At 37.2% G+C, this 20261-nt stretch overlaps 1 protein-coding gene across 8 annotated transcripts in view; it reads left to right on the forward strand.

Moving 5' to 3' along the window:
• Positions 1-20261, forward strand: part of LOC127848640 (receptor-binding cancer antigen expressed on SiSo cells-like) — a 360763-nt gene that overhangs the window by 1338 nt on the left and 339164 nt on the right. The window contains exons 2-6 of one of the 8 annotated variants that reach the window (XR_008034609.1): positions 4302-4484; positions 5029-5196; positions 9200-9283; positions 11526-12798; positions 12945-14394. Coding sequence is in view for 1 of the 8 variants with exons in the window: in XM_052381223.1 (XP_052237183.1) it covers positions 4302-4484; positions 5029-5196; positions 9200-9283; positions 11526-11738 (648 nt within the window). In the remaining 7 variants the exon portion in view is untranslated. Of the gene's footprint in view, positions 1-4301; positions 4485-5028; positions 5197-9199; positions 9284-11525; positions 14395-20261 lie in introns of those variants that run through there. The other 7 variants (XR_008034611.1, XR_008034613.1, XR_008034608.1 and 4 more) reach the window with 7 other exon arrangements.

The raw sequence follows: 20261 nt of genomic DNA on the forward strand, positions 1-20261 counted from the left end.
TTCTATTCTTATGCGCGTTAATTTTGCGCCGAACAGGAAGAAGCACGGATAAAACCGATCGATACAGTACACTCCACGCATTTTCCCCAATTTCTCTCGCTTCTCCGCGGGCAGTGACCTGGAGGGAGATTAAGAAAATCCCGCGATACGCGGCGTTTGCATGATTTTGGACGCGGCGGTTAACGATCGGCAAAATTGATAAGCCGACGCGGCGGCCCTTGGCGTTGGCAACGCGGGGGAAACTCCGCGTTTAACGAGATAACGATCAATTTAACGTTGTTTGACTTTCTGATTTTCAAATAAAATTACATTTATTACAAGTACATACATGTAGTATAATATATACAATTAAAAAAAAAACAACCAAGATAGATCGATCCCGACGTGGCTGTAGAAGTAGTTGTTGTTGTATAGAAAACGCGTTGATTTACGACAAACAAAGCGTCGTCTTTTAACCGATACTTACCAATTAATATAATCACAGTTTGCAACATTGTTTTTATTTTGATAATTTAATCCAAAGTTTTCATGTTAGCAGGTGTTTTTTCTATACTGAACATGTAGACAAATGACCGAGGACCCTATTAAACAAGAGGGCCATGATGGGCCTGAATCGCTCACCTGACTCATTAAGATCAGATGAAAACTATGACCTCTATTGTCTACACAATGTTTTTCTATGATTTGACCTAGTGACCTAGTTCCTGACTCTAGATGACCCAAATACAATCCCAATCCAGATTTCATCAAGATAAACATTCTGACAACAGTTCATAAATATTGGATGAAAACTGTGACCTCTATTGTCAACACAAGGTTTTTCTATTTATTTGACCTAGATTTTTACCCCAGATGACCCAAATACAATCCCACCCAGATTTCATCAAGAATTCTGACCAAATTTCATAAAGGTTGGATGAAAACTGTGATCTCTAATGTCTACACATGGTTTTTCTATTATTTGACCTAGTGACCTAGTTTTTGACCCCAGATGACCCAAATAAAATCCCAACCCAGATTTCATCAAGATAAACATTCTGACCAAATTTCATAAAGATTGGATGAAAACTGTGACCTCTATTGTCTACAGAAGGTTGTTCTATTATTTGACCTAGTGACCTTGTTTTTGACCCCAGATGACCCAAATACAATCCCAAACCGGATTTCATCAAGATAAACATTTTGACCAAATTTCATCAAGATTGGATGCAAACTGTGACCTCTACTGTCTACACAAACAAATTGTTGACGGACGGACGCACGTACACACGCAGGCACGCACAACGGACGCCGGACATCACACGATCACATAAGCTCACCGTGTCACTTCATGACAGGTGACCTAAAAATATGTGTCGGAGATAAACATGAACAGTTGTGGTTAAAATCCCATAGAAACAAGGGCTGTTTGTAAAACATGCATGCCCCCCTATATGGGCTTTAAGTTGTAGTAGCAGCCATTGTGTGAATACGTTTGTTGTCACTGTGAATGGTGGTGGTGGTGGTGGTTGTGGTGGTGGTGGTGGCGTAGTAGTAGTAGTAATAGTAGTAGTAGTAGTAGTAGTAGTAGTAGTAGTAGTAGTAGTAGTAGTAGTAGTAGTAGTAGTAGTAGTAATAATAGTAGTTGTAGTAGTAGTAGTAGTAGTAGACCGTAGTCGTAGTAGAAGTAGTAGTAGTAGTCGTAGTAGTCGTAGACGTAGTAGTCGTAGTAGTAGTAGTAGTAGTAGTAGTAGTAGTAGTAGTAATAGTGGTAGTGGTAAAAGTAGTAGTAGTAGAAGTAGAAGTAGTAGTAGTAGTAGTAGTAGTAGAAGTAGTAGCAGTAGTAGTAGTAGTAGTAGTAGTAGTAGTAGTAGTAGTAGTAGTAGTAGTAGTAGTAGTAGTAGTAATAGTAGCAGTAGCAGAAGTAGTAGCAGCATTACAAGACCAATACTTAAGAATGATCAAATGGGAAAGGTAACCTAGCACTGGCAGTAAATATGGGGCTCATTTACAGGTCAAATTTGGAATCTCTGCTGTAAAATGAGATTTTGAATGAATTAAAGGGAGGCAATTCTGTAATAAAAAGAACATACATAAACCGTAGTTGTTTCCCTTGTTTGAACCATGCTAAATCCTTACAAGTTTGGAAAGAATTGGATGAAAAATTTGGACTTTATTGCATAAACACCATTTTCTCAATTCAAGGGGAGGTAATTCTGTACTTCATGGACCAATAATGCTCATTTTTTGTAGGGTTTGTGTCCTCATTGATATAAAGACACTGTGCAAATTTGGAAAGGATCGGACAAAAAATATGGAAGATTTTTTAAAGTTTTCACAAAATAGGCAAAAACGAATAAACATGCAAAGTTCAACGAGCTCCTGCGGCCATGTTTTTTGACGAATCAAATTTCTTTGAACAACTTTTCCAGGGGAGCCTTCAAAGGTCATCCCTGTGAAATTTTTTGAAAATCTGATGAGCGGTTTCTGACAAGAAGATTTTTTAAGGTTTTTACCATATATGGTCATGGCGGCCATCTTGGTTATGCGATCAAATTTTTTTTAACAATTCTTTTGTCCCATGACCTAGGGATGCTCCACATGAAATTTAGTTGAAATTGGCTCAATGGTTTAGTAGAAGAATATGTTTACAAATTGTTTACAGACAGACGGACGGACGGACGCCGGACGCTGAGTGATCACAATAGCTCACCTCGAGCTATCGCTCAGGTGAGCTAAAAACTCGCAAAAATTCGCAATATGTGTGAATTGACAGTTTGACGTCATGAAAGAAAAACCGCTTCCTGTCTGAAGGCATGAAAAACACACTGTTCTCGCCGACAAAATTGGCTTCCTTTGTTGGGCAATCAACACGCTAAACCAATGGGGTGTTTATAACTCAATAGCAACTGTCGAAATATGTAACTGCACGTGCTTAGCTCCGCCGTTCGAATCTTTTACAGGAAACAAAGGGTGGAGTTTAACAGTTAATTGAACACGTGTTTTACGAAAAGTTGAGTCCTGAATGGCCGAAATTACTTGGTCTAAGCTTTGACACAACAAATAAATCTATCTCGGATTACTAATAATGGCGTCCGCGTGTTTACGAAATTCGAAACACATTCATCTTAAATAACGGTGTCTTGTTGGATAATTACTGGATTTTATTTTATTTTTTTGGTATGCCCAGTAGCACACTGCTAACGCGGTGTTGCGCGGCGGTCACTGATAAGAACGGAAATCGTCTGCATTTACCGACTTGGCTAAAGTAATACACGCCGCGGGAATTAGCGAACGCGGCGTAACGCCGAGCGTTTTATCGATTACACCTCGCTTTCCAACGCCGCGTGATCACTCGCTAGCAGAAAAAAACCCGCGGAGGGAGCGCGTTTTTTTGGGGAAAACGCGTGGAGTGTACTGTAGTTTGTACAGAGATGCCACCACTGGGACAATCCCTGGAAGAGGAGGACCTGAAAAAGCTACAGAACAACCTTAACCAGTTTGTCCAAGTGCAGCCTGAGCCAGCCCCACAGTTTGGAGAAGCAGAATACCAAGATGCCCTCCACGCCCTTGGCATGGATGACCAAGGATCTGGGCTAGATTCTGACTATGGATCTTCAGATTCAGATTATTAAAAAACAGTTGTTGCAATTTCATGTTTCTTTTTTCAAAGTTTGTGAGAGAGTTATTCAATAAATTTCAAATAAATATTTTATTTTCTATGAAAAATGCTAGGTTACTTCAATCTAAGAAAAACTCCCTAGAATGCACCAGATTGCACCATTTCACTAATATACTTTTACAAAAATCCTGGGGGAGACCCCCAATACCCCCCCCCCCCGGCAGGAGGGGATACCCGTCCCGCACCTACCCCACTCGCCACTTCGCGGCTCGTGCACGCGACATTGCACGCGACATGCCGCGTGCTTAGTCACTGGCTACTTTAAAAATATTTCTGGCTACTTTAGATTTTATGGAGAACACTGGTTTTCCGCCCCCCCCCCCCCCCCCCCACAACACATGGCCACACCAAAATTGGAAATCTTTCAGCTACTACTAACTAGCTGGGAATTGCTTTAATTCAAAACAGCCTCAATTTTCTTGAGTAAAGTGTCGTTGAATTCTAAAGGAGTGTTGGGACAAATATTTTATTCAAAATACAGATAAACTGCTTTTCAAATTAACTGACACAAATAAGTCACAAATAGTGAGTTTTGGTTGCTTTAAAATGTGAAAAGTTAAGCTGTTCTTTATACACTATTGCTGTCAATAAATGTAATTGTTTTATGATGTTTGTACTGTTACACTGTTTTTCTTTCCAGATGTTAAAAGTTATCTGGAATATCATTAAAAAGATTTTTGGGGTCCTCTTCCTCCTGTGTGCTCCTTTGAAACGACTCTGGTGCCGAAGGAAACGACGAACATCTGACACCATCTTGCCGCTAGCCAATCATTACCCTTTAGTAGAAAACCTTAACTCAAACTATTCACCATTGAACGGAAACGTATGTTGTTTCATTTACTTTTGTTAAGTTAATAAAATGAATTTAATTTTTTGAGCTCGCCCTGTAGAAGAAAGATTTAAATCATTTTCATGTTGTTTGTTACTGGAGCAATATGTCCTATTGTCCCTTTTATAGTTTTTTTGGTGGAAATGATATCCAAAACAACAAACTAACAAAAATCAGATGAACGATTCAAACAGTTTTCTGTTTTTGCATTTTGAAGGAATTGATTGTTTTTGCATGGAACAATTATATTCAAATTGCATTTATATAAGCTATATGGACTTACTATATGTTTAATTTATGATCTGGGAAAACCTGGCTTAATTCAGTTCACACTAGCTATAAATCAGGAGCAACAATTTCCACCAAGATTTGATTTTCGCTAAGAAAAGAAATCCTTTGATAAAAAATACTATAAAATCATTAAGTGTTGTTCCTGATAAGCCTGTGCAGAGTGCACAGGCTAATCTGGGTTGACACGTTACCGACATGCATTAAGCCCCATTTTCTCAGAGCGAGGCTCATTTGAAAACTTTTCTAGCCGGGGCCTGATTTGGCGCCGTGGGATAGCTGGGAGGAACAGCAGAAGGTGCGGTCGGTGGAAGAATACCGTCAGAGACAGTTGCTACAGCAACAGAACTCCCAGGAGCCCGAACCAGAGCCGGACTACTTTCAGGATATGACCCCAAAATACCAGAAACAGAAAAAGGTGAGGCTAGACCTGGGCATGGTGAGTGAGTCCTTCATCTTGAGTTTAAACATGGAAAATTTAGCCTGATTGAATGGAATTAAAGTTCTCAAGTTTCCTGGGTAGAACCAGTACTTGGTGTCATTTATCTTTATAATGCTCCCACAGTCGGGATTGAACCCATGACCCAGGTGGACACCATATCCAATGCACCATGGCGACCTGTATAATAATCTTTGCTCTGCAAAGAAAAATTAACTTGACCGACAGTCCATCAATTGAAGGTATTTTATATAAATTAAACTAGAATCTCCATAATTAAGTAAAGTTTCGATAAACAACTCAAACTGTAGGCAACTCATACTCTAGTACATTTATATCAATGCAGGTTTTCCAAAATAATTTTTATTGGCTCATTATGTTATAAGGATTATTTTGTTCAATTGTTTGAGTACACAATTGATTGAGTGTTATAAACACTCCAGTTATTCGCAACTGTTTCATCGTTTAATGGAACACAAAGCAACTAAATCAATTAGTGTTGTGAATTGAATTTAAAGATTCATCTCCCTTGTTAGCAGTATGGTTAAGTACTGGAAGTATTGGGTGAAAGTATCAGAATACTTCACCCTTTATTGTTTAATGTCAGTGTTAAGTTTTGAAAGAAAGTCAGGTCAAAATACTCGATTTTTTTTACTGATTTTGTTATTAGTTTAGTAGAGGACAAGCAGACCGTGACTTTTCACTTGTCATTTTGAACAAGCAGATTATTTGTTTACTTGTCCGGACCAATATTTTGGTGTTCTCAGACTTTTGTACAACCCTTTATGTCCAGCCCTATAATTTTACTTGTTTGCTGTTTTCTCAATATTAAAATAAACTGAACTGAAAACAGTGTTTCTATTCCTAAACAGTCATTTTCATAATGGCGGTTATTTGAAGTTTACTGTCCTTTATAATATATCCGACGTTTCACCATACAATATAGCTAAAATAATGTTGAACATCAAATATGAATGGATGGATATACAGTGTGTTTTTCACCAATTTTGGAAACGGAGCCAGGTCCTGTTGGATTTGGAAAAATGCGGCGTTTTGACCAAAGTTCGGTAATTAGTTTTGTTGTTTTTTTGCTAACAAATGAAATGCATCAAAAATGATATTTAAAGTGTTTTAAATATTAAATTTAATAAAGTGTAACTTGTAGAGCTGGATGGGATATTAAGTAAATGTTCATCTAAAAAAAAAATTTTTTTTTGGAAACCTTCAATAGGGAATTTTTAGGTCCTGTTTGGGAAAAAGATTGATCAGACAGCAAGCCTTATTATGCTCAGGATGTAACAACACTTTATTTTATAATTATCAAAATAAAGTTACTTTTGATATATTCTTTTTAGTAGAAAGTTTAATATCTGATAGAACACTATCAATTCATGTCAATGATTGTATAGGAGAGATTAAAAACAAGATCATAGGTATTTGCTATGTGTACTACCTGAACACACTTTCTTTTTGTACAAATAACTTAAGATACGGTAAACATGCAACTTCTTCGTGTTAACAAATTATTTTGCTTTGCTTCAATGAAGCCTAAAGCGCTTTGCATGGTAAATATCTGATTAATATTTTAAGTACAATAATTTATAAGAAATATCACTTGTGCAATAGACTTATCCTGGAAAAGCACGAGTTTACAAAAACCCACTAATCACCCCGGTACAAACAATGCTGGTCTATTATATCAACCAATGATAGCTTACAGCTTACTTTAACGGTTGATACAGTGTGTGATTTTGAAAGGATTATAAATGGGTCAGCTTTATTTGTACCAGCAGATTAGTGGGTTTTTCCAAAAAGTAGTTTTTTCCGGGATACCGTAATCGGTTGTGTATAAGGCGCACTTTTTTACCCCCAAATTTGATTTAAAAAACTTGATGCGCGTTATGCACAACAACAGGCATGCCAAAACATTTTTTCCCTGTCAGTTACCCAGTTACGGTAACTCGGACCATTCTGTTCCCAGTCGATTTAACTGTCACTATGTTAATAATTGTATTATATTTACGATCTGAATATAGATTAACAAACGTTATAAAGTTAAAATTAATATTTTCTATCTTTTTCAGGTACGTACAGAGCATCGAAATCAAATAAATTTGAAGGAGATAATGAAAAACAAGGAAGCCATTTTTATTTAAATTTTATTGTTTATTCCCACAATATTATACCCTACTGTACTAGGGTTACACAATTTAATTGGGGCACTTGTCGATTTACAATAGTATGTCGGCAAGGCCTTTCCCGATATTGATGATTATTTTTATTGCTTTTCAAATGTGTTAATAAAATTGATGTTGTGTTTGTTCACACGTTTTCATACGTCTTGTCAAGATTTGAGTCACCTGTCAAGTTTTGTGTAGCTGGGCTATTATCAAAACATGCGAACCGGCAGACGGCATCACACCTCCACTGTTTAATTATCGCGTGTAATGTCAGTAATGGTGTTGAGAAGTTTGAGTCGTTAAAGTCACCTGTCAATTATACTGAGCAACTGAATGAGCAATAAACAACACTCTTCAACATGAATAAAAACTGCACATTTGCCATTTTTAATCATTATAAAAATTGTCATTAGACTTACCGTATCTTGAATAGCACTGCGATCGACAGAGAAAGAATCTTGAAATTGTCTTTGAATTGTCAGAATTTTTTAATTGTCAGTCACAATATTGACGTTTCGGACATAGACGGACGACCCTTATAAAGACGATCAAAGACAACAACAAAGGTCCTTTTCAGGACCGCGCATATTCTGGAAAGAATATTTTGCAAATTGTCAAACACAAATATATTTGTGTAATGTAACCTTACCATCTATATCGCATAGACGCTCGAAATAACGCGCGAGACCGGCAATGTAAATAAAACGATTTTCTGTTAGCCCATGGAGTATGGAACCGAATTTTTCCCAGTTTTTTTGCATCAAAAACTTTTTTTCCCGATTTTTTGCTTCAAAAAGTTGATGCGCGTTATACACAAATGCGCGTTATACACAACCGATTACGGTACATGTATTGCTTAAAATAGGTTTTACATAAAATGTGAAGTGCCCGCTATGCACACCATCTAATGCACTCCCCGGCATGTACTATCATGATTAATCTGGATTGCAAAACAAATGCATGATGTGTGTGTGAGTGAATTACGTTGGATATTTTGTCTTTCTTTTGTAGTCCACGTTAATTCACACACAAAAAACATTTGAAATAATTGCTTCTTTGTATCTACCAACTTTGCTAAAATCATGCCCCTCCCATAGAAATTAGCCCCACTTGGGGATAACTTGTTTCCTTTAAATGTATATATTGAGAACTATGAAAAAATCCTTCTCAAAATCTAGAAGGACGAGAGGTTTGGTAATTGGCATGTAATATCATACAGTAGTCCCCTACCAAGATTGTTAAAATCCTGCCCCTAGGGTTGACATTTCCCCAGCCTTGGAGGTGACTTGTTTCTCTTATATTATATGGTTAAAATCTCCTCTGAAATAGTAATACACGTACCCAGAGGTTTGGTATTTTGGCATGTAATATCATATAGTTCTCTACCAAGTTTTTAAAAATCATACTCATGACGTCAATATTTGCTCTATCCCTGATGGTAATTTTTGTTAAATGACATCTCTGCAGATTCCGAAAATGTTTGCGGTTAGTTGAAAACATGAACACAGGGGGTTTAAGTTTTCTAACATGGCTATAGTGCATAATTGTAAAAACTCAAAGTTGAAAGTTTTTTTCAATCTACATGAAACATGCTCAAATCATTTGTGCTAATTTTACCATGGCCAAATGCCATGGTTTCGGGAACATAAAATATTTTGCTCAGAACAGCTCACACCCCCAAAATCTAAGGTGAGAGATCAAGGACCTATGGCGGCTTTCTAAGTTTCATAGCTAATGGCTCATAATTTTGCAAATAAAAGTAGTGATTTAGAATTCGTTTCAGAATGTGTTACCATTTTCAGGTTTTGATCAAGAAAAAAGAAGCCAGCTACAGTGGTTCAATATCAAGTAAACTGGCAGTGGCAGAAGACCTTCCTGTGATGCAGGTTAGTGTTTGGAGCTCATTATAACCCTTCAAACAAAGTTTGATGGAGAGTCTATTGAAGACACTCAGAAGGTTTGTAGGTTGGCCTTTGCATGCACCGTGGAGCGCACTTCTTCCACGTGTTCTTGTGGAGTGCACTTTGTCCTCATTCTCAAGAAATAAAAAACCTCAAATATGAAGTGTAGTGGTGGTGCAAAACATTTCTTTTTTCAACAGTGATTAACGTGTTCCTGAGTGATTTGTTCCTTTATCAAAACCAACAAATCAGTGCCTACGTATAACTCACTAGTGAAAAAGGTCAAGTCAACCAAAGCTTGACTCAAGTTTGGATGGCCAAGATTTCCCAGATGTTTGTTTTCTTCATTAAGTTTGTATTACTTGTAAAATCTTTTTAAGGCGAAACTATGGTATTAAAATCCCAAGACTGTCTGAGATTGTGTTGAGTTTGACAATTTAGTAGAACCAGTTCTAGGTGCTTTTGTATGTATTTAAATTGATCCTAAACCAGTTAGCTCCAGGTAGGCATCATGTTCATTAGACAATGATTAATCTTATATACATAGTAACATTCTTGGGGAAACCCTGGTAATGGTATATTTATGCCCCCCTTCGAAGAAGAGGGGGGTATATTGCTTTGCTCATGTCTGTCGGTAGGTCGGTCGGTCGGTCCGTCCGTCCGTCCACCAGGTGGTTGTCAGATGATAACGCAAGAACGCTTGGGCCTAGGATAATGAAACTTCATAGGTACATTGATCATGACTTGCAGATGACCCCTATTGATTGTGAGGTCACTAGGTCAAAGCTCAAGGTCACGGTGACCCGAAATAGTAAAATGGTTTCCGGATGATAACTCAAGAACGCATACGCCTAGGATCATGAAACTTCATGGGTAGATTGATCATGACTCGCAGATGACCCCTATTTATTTTGAGGTCACTAGGTCAAAGGTCAAGGTCACGGTGACCCGAAATAGTAAAATGGTTTCCAGATGATAATTCAAGAACGCATACTCCTAGGATCATGAAACTTCATGGGTAGATTGATCATGACTCACAGATGACCCCTATTGATTTTGAGGTCACTAGGTCAAAGGTCAAGGTCACGGTGACCCGAAATAGTAAAATGATTTTCGGATGATAATTCAAGAACGCATATGCCTAGGATCATGAAACTTCATAGGTAGATTGATCATGACTCTCAGATGACCCCTATTGATTTTTAGGTCACAAGGTCAAAGGTCAAGGTCACGGTGACCCGAAATAGTAAAATGATTTTCGGATGATAACTCAAGAACGCTTTTGCCTAGGATCATGACACTTCATAGGTACATTGATCGTGACTTGCAGATGACCCCTATTGATTTTCAGGTCACTAGGTCAAAGGTCAAGGTCACAGTGACAAAAGTCGTATTCACACAATGGCTGCCAGTACAACGGACAGCCCATATGGGGGGCATGCATGTTTTACAAACAGCCCTTGTTTTGTTTAATAAATTAATAAATGAATAATGAATTTAATAAATTATTTTGATACATTCATTTGACCTTGCAGTATTCATTCTTACCTCATACTAGTAACTCTTCCCCACTCAAAAGTAAAGTGACAATGGCTATATGCAACCAGCATAAAACCAGAACAGTCTTTGAGCAGCTTGCAGTATGTTCAGGTATTATGCTGTTTGCTGTTTCTCAGAAGCTTAGTTTTGGAAATGAAGCCTTTAAAAAATGAACCTAGTAAGAAAGGTCTTAAAGGAATTTAATTAGATTAACTAAGGGACTACAAACGAGTTATAGTTTGAATCTGTGTGGTTAAATGACAACTTAGTTTTATTCAACACTTGAGCAGCATTGTAGCGAAAGAGAACATAATGCATGAGCATAAAGTGTCAGCCCAGATAAGCTTGTGCAGTCCGCAAGAGGACATAATGCATGAGCATTAAGTGTCAGCCCAGATAAGCTTGTGCAGTCCGCAAGGCTTATCAGGGAAATCACTTTCCGTTTTTATGCAATTTTTTCATTTAAAGGAAATCTCTTCTAATAAAAAAATCCAGTCAAGTCAGAAAGTGTCGTCCCTGTGCAGACAGCACAGGCATATCTGAGACAGCACTTCATGCACATGCATTGAGCGCAGTTTTCCCAGAATGTATTTTGTTACAATTATGCCGCATAGCAGTCTTCTCTCTTCACTACAACAACAAAGTTTTTTTCAACAGCTGTATGACATTCTTATATTTATTATTCCAGACATCAGAGCTGGGTAGCTGGGAGGATGAGCAGGGGAACGCCTGGGAGGAGGAGGCTGTGGATGACAGCGACCTGGCGTGGGAGGCGGACGTCCTGGTGCGTGAGAAGAAGAGGCAGGAGCGCCACCTACAGCAGCAGCGTCGCAAGCAAGAGCGGGATCAGCAACGGCACGCCAAGCCTCAGAGCCATCTATCAGCGGTGAAGCTTTCATGAGACTGAATTTCAGTTGTTTATGTACTTATGTAAACATTTTTACATGTGCACATTTGGATTTGAATTGTGGGAACTGCCATGGACTGAATTTAGCGAAATCTCACAGTCATTGATCAGCTGTGCAGCTTTCTTGAGACTGAAATTGGTATTGATTAGTGCACTGAAGGAATTCAATACATGAAAATGAAAAAAAGAAAAGAAAGCAAAAACATTAGATTAATTTACCAGCAGTGAAGCATTCATGAGAAGTTTATTGACTTCACTTGTCGCCAGCGGCATGGTCATGATTGCATCACATAAGTGCTAAATCTCTTATTATTTGTTCCATTTGAAGTACACTCCAGGTGGACCTTTTAACTGATACATTTGTTCATCAGTGCTAAATGTGTTATTGGTGACCGAGAAATGACCCTATTGACAGAGCATGTAGGCTATAAAGTGCAAGTGAATGAAGAAGTGGACAGCTAAGGGTAAAACGAAATTTTTCCTGGAAAAAATTAGGTGCTGTAAAGGAGAACCAGTTAAATGTTCACAGAAGCTGAGTCAAAGTGGCTTTGGGAATACTCATCGTTTGCACTATAACATGGGGAAATATTTTTATGTCCCCCACTATAGTAGTGGGGGACATATTGTTTTTGCCCTGTCTGTTGGTTGGTTGGTTTGCGCCAACTTTAACATTTTGCAATAACTTTTGCTATGTTGAAGATAGCAACTTCATATTTGGCATGCATGTGTATCTCTTGAAGCTGCACATTTTGAGTGGTGAAAGGTCAAGGTCATCCTTCAAGGTCAGAGTCAAATATATGTGGCCAAAATCGCTCATTTTATGAATACTTTTGCAATATTGAAGATAGCAACTTGATATTTGGCATGCATGTGTATCTCATGGAGCTGCACATTTTGAGTGGTGAAAGGTCAAGGTAATCCTTCAAGGTCAGAGGTCAAATATATGTGGCCCAAATCGCTTATTTTATGAATACTTTTGCAATATTGAAGATAGCAACTTGATATTTGGCATGCATGTGTATCTCATGGAGCTGCACATTTTGAGTGGTGAAAGGTCAAGGTCATCTTTCAAGGTCAGAGGTCAAATATATGTGGGCCAAATTGCTTTTTTTATGAATACTTGTGCAATATTGAAGATAGCAACTTGATATTTGGCAAGCATGTGTATCTCATGGAGCTGCACATTTTGAGTGGTGAAAGGTCAAGGTCATCCTTCAAGGTCAAATATATGGGTCAAAATTGCTCATTGAATGTCACTTCTGCAATATTGAAGCTAGCAATTTTATATTTGAAATGCGTGTGTTTCACAAGGAGCTGCACATTTTGAGTGGTGAAGGGTCAAGGTCATCCTTCAAGGTCAAACGTCATATAGGGGGACATTGTGTTTCACAAACACATCTTGTTCACACCTGCCAAAAGCTGCATGTAGATAATACATTATTTTCATAATCATTAAAACGTCAAATTTGTACTTAGTTTTGTATCATTATGGTCCTACTTTTTAGAAGTGGGCCTTAGTTTTCTTTGCATTAATCAGTCTGTTGGTTCATACACCTTTTGTTTCCTTGTGATAAATACAGACCTACATCCATGCAATGTGGTGTAGTTTTTACACGTGTTGAATGTAAAATGCTTACTGAAATTGAGGTCATCCGGTCTAAGGTCACATGCGCTATCATAAAAATGATAAAAGTGGTTTCTGCACAAAATCTAAAGAATTCATAGGATTATGTTACTTAGTGTGCGCTTGAGTTTTAATGAAGGATGACCCTGCAGATTTTTAAATCTAGATATTAACATGGACAACATTGCTGCAAGTGGGGGGGGGGGGGGCAACAACAATATTGACAATTAGCACTGCTCTTTACCAGTACATGTATACCTGAACAAAGTTTGCAGATTTAGGGTTTTACAGGAAATGTCAAGTGTCAGCTAAATACATAATATACTGCACTCTCATTACTGTTGCATCTGGATTCCAACACAAACCAATGATATGTCTATGGATTACGATGAATATTAATGTCTTTTGTGACTTCGGTAATACTTTTTTTTAAAGGAATTATGTTTTGTCTGGATCTTAAAATTGTGGATAAGTCTATTCACAAAATGAACAAAACTTCTTTAAGTAAATGTCTCATAAATAAATATGACTTTGAAGTATTTGATAATTGCAAATGCTGTGTAATGCTACAAACATTCCACATTGATTTGTGTTTCTTAACCTACTAGTATCTATGGGGAATAATCTTTCTTTTTTTTCGTTAACTTTTGTTTATTTAAATGCAAATTATTATAATGTATTATTATTCGGGACAAAGTTTTGTAAGGTTTCTTTATATAAAATGTAAACTAGTCTTGTTTTGTTTGGATCTTTTATCACCGTATAATTCATTGTGTACATGATTATATTGTGTATGTGCATACACTTTAAAAATGCATTAGGTTCTATTGCAGTTTCATTTCATTGAAATGCAAAACTTGGTGGAGGATGTAATTTGCACACAATCATTGGTGAACGGTCATGTATGAAAAAAGGAAACAAAATGCGCTTCTATTCATGTTAAGTTTGTTATCTTTTTTGAATGAATGTATATTCGAAAGTGTATATATTGAATGTTATTAATTTGAAATACAATTATTATGCATGTGTTGGGCTCTTTTATTATATTTTTCATTTGCAAAATAATTTAAAGAATCTCTAATTTATGCCAGCTTGTTGTGTCAGTAAAGGTGATTGTTTGCTTATTTATCAATCGCCACAAAGACTTTTTCTACAAATTACAGGACTTCAGAGTTCATATATGATTCAAGCGTATCATGAAACTGCATGGGTGTAATGATATCTACTTTCTTAAATAAAGTAATTGCCCTTTGATTTTTTTAGTATTATACCTTACATCAAGGGATAAGCACCCATCCATAAAGAATACATGTATATATTTGCTTACGATTTAGGTTGCCATCTTAACGCTAAACTTTTTTGGCTTAGCGCCAACCTAGAAAGCAAAGTGGTAGGGAGGATAATTGGAGTGACCAGCATCCATCTGTTCCTGAAACTGGCCTCAAATGTAAATGGCATTGTGACCATGTACAGAAGGCATGTGTCAGTCATGCTGGCTCAAAGTCAAGGCCATACTTCAAGGTCAAAGGTTTTAGCGTCCATTTTCATGTCTGCTCCATACCTGCTATACCCCTTCAATTATTTTCATAAAGCTTTGCTAAAATATTGAAGTCCTTGAGAAGATTGCTAAAATTATGGGTCAATCACTCCTGCTCAAGGTCAAGGTTATACTGTTGGGTCAAAAGTTTTAGCCCGTAATCTCTGCGCCATATTTCCTATAACCAGGGAAGGATTTTCATTATGGAAGGAAATATCCGCCAGTCCATTCATGTTGCCAAATGACAATTACATATTGCTAAATGACAATTGGGGCCGTCCATAAAGTATGTCACGCCTTTTTTGACCATTTTTACCACCCTCCCCCCCCCCCCCCCCCCCCCCTCTGTCATAAAATCTTGGACCCCCCCCCCCCCGAAGTACGTCACAAACTCACACTTTCGAACATATTTTTTTTTATTAATACCTATTTAATTATATCAAGGAGATACATTTTCTCTGATAAACATAGAGATCACTCATAACAACCCGCGAGCCTTTGTCCTTGGGCTTTTATTATGACTGTTGGGTTGTTACGGTGGGCAGTATGAATATTTATCCATGTGTTAACCTCTAAAAAAACGAAATTATCAATTAGATTTTCTTACAACCCTTTACAAACTTAAAAATGGAACAGTCCAATACATTTTTTCGTCATGTACTAATGTAATCTGCGTGGAGGTTGTGCCTATTGAATACATGTAAGCCGGCCCAGCCAAGGTGCCTATTAAAAATTCGAACAACATATTCAGGAGATACGCAATTCGTCTTATTTTGACATAAAACTAATTCAAATGTTTCACACATTTTTTGAAAAATATTTTTAAATTCTACTCAAGAAATAATAAATGAATTATAAATATTTTTTAAATAAATGTGTGACATCACACATGGGCTGACCATCCCCCATGTCACAAACTGTCACTCTTTCTTACACCCCCTTCCCCCACCTGGAGCTTGACATACCACAGGCGCTCGATGGCAATTTTTATTAATTTATTTTTTATTTTTATATACTTTTTATGCCCCCTTTTTATGCATATAGCATTTGAACTGTCTGTCCGTCATTCCGTCCGAAAACTTTAACATTGGCCATAACTTTTGCAATACTGAAGATAGCAACTTGATATTTGGCATGCATGTGTATCTCATGGAGTTGCACATTTTCAGTGGTGAAAGGTCAAGGTCATCCTTCAAGGTCAAAAGTCAAAAAATACAATCCAAGGGAAGTAGTAAGCTTTAAAAGGGAGATAATTTCTAAACCTGCCAAATTATATACAGTATAGAAATTTTATTTCAAAGCGGCGCAATAGGGAGCATTGTGTTTCTGACAAACACATCTCTTGTTAAATAAATCAAAGCGGCGCAGGAGGGAGCATTGTGTTTCTGACAAACACATATCTTGTTTAGTTACCCGTTGTTTATTATAATGCATACACATACTAAATCATTAAAATCTTTCGACAAAACGTTTTCTTAAAAAAAAGATAGTTCGACTATGTATATAGATATCTATATACATAGACGAACTATCTTTTTTTAGACGAAGGTGAGTTACGATGATCAAAAGGTCTTACTGTTGTCTTGTTAAATTGAACTATTCATTTCGTACTGATTTCATCGCGTATCTTTGTAACACTGTCTTTATATACTAGTAATCAAATCGTACCTAGGTTGGTAAAATCGTATCTTATTCAAATTATGAATGAGGTTGTCATCAAGACAGCCCTGTTGACTCGTACATTGTTGTTTATGCATTACTTGTTACCCGAGCAGTTCACACGGTGTCAACAACTCTGACCTAAACATTGGTATAGATCACTAATGCGCTTTTTTCGGCGTAGCTGTTTTACTCAGCTTTTCATCTTAATGACTTTTACATAACGCCAGCAGACACGCATGAATGTTTTCGAATATTTCATAGGCTGATTCGAGATACAACCTCTGAACTTTGGCTACATCACTGTGTCTGTGCTCAGCGCAAATGATGTAGCACTGTTCAGTGTAAGGAATTCCGGACTACTCTCTGTATGTTCAAACGACACAAATTGTGGCCAAGTTACAATTACGCGCTAAAATCCATCTCGCAGAATTTCAGTTTTGCTTTTCAAGTTGAGAAAACGATCATTACCGAAATAGTATAGTGTCACGCTAAGAGGAAAATCGTTTAATTATCCAACCACAATACTTGCCGTACTTGGTCAGCACGTCTGGAAATCGTTCCTAAACGCCTGGATAGGCTGCCCTTATTTACAAGTTTGCTATTTTGAATTCAATTTTGTATCGAAAAGCATTGTGCTAAAATGTGCCATTTACAATTCGCAATGAGATTTTTAATGATGATGATGCCTGCGCATCTCTGTCTGGTCAGGAGATACATAATGAGACCATAACATATTGAGTGATTTTATAGCGAACAGCATCGACTCTGACCTGAATGCGCAAATGCACATGTTGGGTTTAAGAAACGCTGGCCGAAACACATAAGACCCATTTTCGCATGACGCGGCTATGAACGTGTGATTTAAATGTGTCCGAAAGAAAACTGCGTTTAAATAAAATATTAACATACGATATATTTCAATAGTAAAGAAATATACTCATAATAAGGCATATGAGGACACTTATGATATGCACTCCCGTAGTATATTTTTTATCTACTTACACTAATGTGTGGTTTGACAATGCTAACACACATTTCATGGGGTGAATATGCAACTTACAAATGAAAAAAAAAAACAATAGTTAAACTTTTGTTTTCATTTGATTTATTTATTAAGTAAATTGCAAACTTTATTTCAAAGTCAGCGTTAACGCCGACCACATTTTTAAAAGATATTTCTTGTTATATTTTGTTGTTTTCGGTTTAAGCGATTATAAAGCATTTTTGAGGTTGTCTATTGTATTCCTGTAGTAATTGGTGAACTCATGTCCAGCGTTTTATAAATTGAGAACTGTGAATATAAACAAGAGGGCCTGAAAGGCCCAAGGTATCCCCCGCAACATATGCTTTGTTTGAGGATGGGTGCAAATTGGACGGATGAACATAATTATAGATGGACGGACGGAGGACAATAACACAAAACTAAGACAAAGGAAGGTTCTTAAGCCTTCACAATACCAAGTTTCAAAGAAATCCGCCAAAGCGCTTCCAAGATATGGCTCCGGACACAAAAATGCCTATAGTAAAAAGCATTTTTTCAAGATACAAAGGGCCATAAGTCTGTTTTTAACAGATGGTGTACAATGCCATTTGGCGTGCATCATCCTCTTATGCATATATATACTCATGCCAAGTTTAAATGAAATCCGCCAAAGCACTTCCAAGATATGGCTCCGGACACAAAAGTGCCTATAGTAAAAAGCATTTTTTCAAGATACAAAGGGCCATAAGTCTGTTTTTAACTGATGGTGTACAATGCCATTTGGCGTGCATCATCCTCTAATGCATATATATACTCATACCTAGTTTCAATGAAATCCGCCAAAGAACTTCCAAGACATGGCTCCGGACACTAAAAAGCATTTTTTCAAGATACAAAGGGCCATAAGTCTGTTTTTAACAGATGGTGTACAATGCCATTTGGCGTGCATCATCCTCTTATGCATATATATACTCATACTAAGTTTAAATGAAATCCACCAAAGAACTTACAAGATATGGCTCCGGACACAAAAGTGCCGGACGGACGGACGGCCGGACGGACGGACGGACAACGCCAAAACAATATTCCTCCGCCTCTGGCGGGCGATAACAAGCTACTATTGCGTTGTTAGCACCCGTAAATACAAAAGATCGCCGCTATCTGTTGAGAACAAAAGAACGTTTCCCAGAAATCCCCGCTGAAGAATCATATGAACGAGGTTACGAAACAGACCATTCGTGTTACATTTAATTGTTTGTTATATTCGGTTTTAGCGATTATGAAGCATTTTTGTTGTTGTTTATCGTATCCCTGAAGTTATTGTTGAACTCATGTTCAACGTTTTATTAATTGAGAATATAAACAAGCGTAACCTTATACTATTGCGTTGTTTTCCCGAATCTATTAATAGCCTCAGATTATGAATGACCTGTACTATGTCATTAAGACGCAGCAGAAAGTGGACTATTTTAATCATTCATAAACAATCTCTTCCGCGACACGTATAATACAATCATTGTTTATTGATTATTTTCTATATAAGCTCTGTTCGGAACTTTTCAATTTAACACGATATTCACATAATGTTTCGATTTGTGAATGAATATAGTTGGAGAACTCAAACCTCTTGAATGCATTATACAACTCTTTCTCGCGCGGTTACGACATGTGTGGCGGGCAGTAGGCTTTCCGTAGATAACAGCGAACCGACTTGAAATTGTCAGCAACAACATTAGCTACGCTACGCGAACATCTAAAAACGTTGAGGAACCAGTCTGAATGTTCTGTTAATGATAATAGAGTGTGCTTATGATTTTTGCTACTCTGTATCCAATATCCGTAGTGGTATTTTATTAAGATTTAGAAAAAATAAGGCCAATCTTAATAAGACATATTCTGCTAGTTGAAACAATTGAACTGTTTATTCAATCATGCAGCAATTTGTTGTTTGCCATTTGAGCATTTGGCATGCTTAAGCTCAACCTAATACTAGTATTAGAGAAATTTATTTATTTCACATTATTTTACGTATCTTGCGATGATTTTACAAGCATCTTGTTCACACATCTTGTCGATTGGTAAGCAGATATGTTATTGCTAGATTTCAATGGTGTAGTTTTTTTGTAAAAATTTCTTGCCTTTCAATTTTGTTGCGCTGACATTTAGACATTAGTTATGTTTTGTTTGCAGTGAACAGCCTAGGTGAAGTAGACCGCGATCTGGGGAAAATGGCTGTATGCATGTGTGTGATTAGCTTATGTGGTCCACACATGCTTATCTGGGACAACACTTTAGGCCTAGACTGTTTTTTCTTTTTGAAAATACTTTCTTTAAACGAAAAATCTCATAAAACCAGAAAGTGTCTTGCCTGATTAGCCTGTGCGGACCGTGCAAGTTAATCTGCAATGACACTTTAGGAACATGCATTAAACCCCATTTTCCCAGAGCAAGGGTCAATTGTATTTATTTCCTTTCAATATTCACATGCCCTTTATTTTAGGACCATACTGATTCTAAATGCCTATTTATTGTAAGCTGAATATTCAGTCATAACCAAAAAGTGTCATAAGGTCTTTGTTAAGACAGGACCCTGAATTATAGCATTTCATGCGGTTATGTGCTTTTCCACACTTATTCTTTGTCTTTTATAAGTAATAGGTGAACACTAGCAACAAAATAATTTGCTACCAAAAATGTTTTCCATATATTACT

Source organism: Dreissena polymorpha, chromosome 10, assembly GCF_020536995.1.
Source record: "Dreissena polymorpha isolate Duluth1 chromosome 10, UMN_Dpol_1.0, whole genome shotgun sequence".
NCBI lineage: Eukaryota > Metazoa > Mollusca > Bivalvia > Myida > Dreissenidae > Dreissena > Dreissena polymorpha.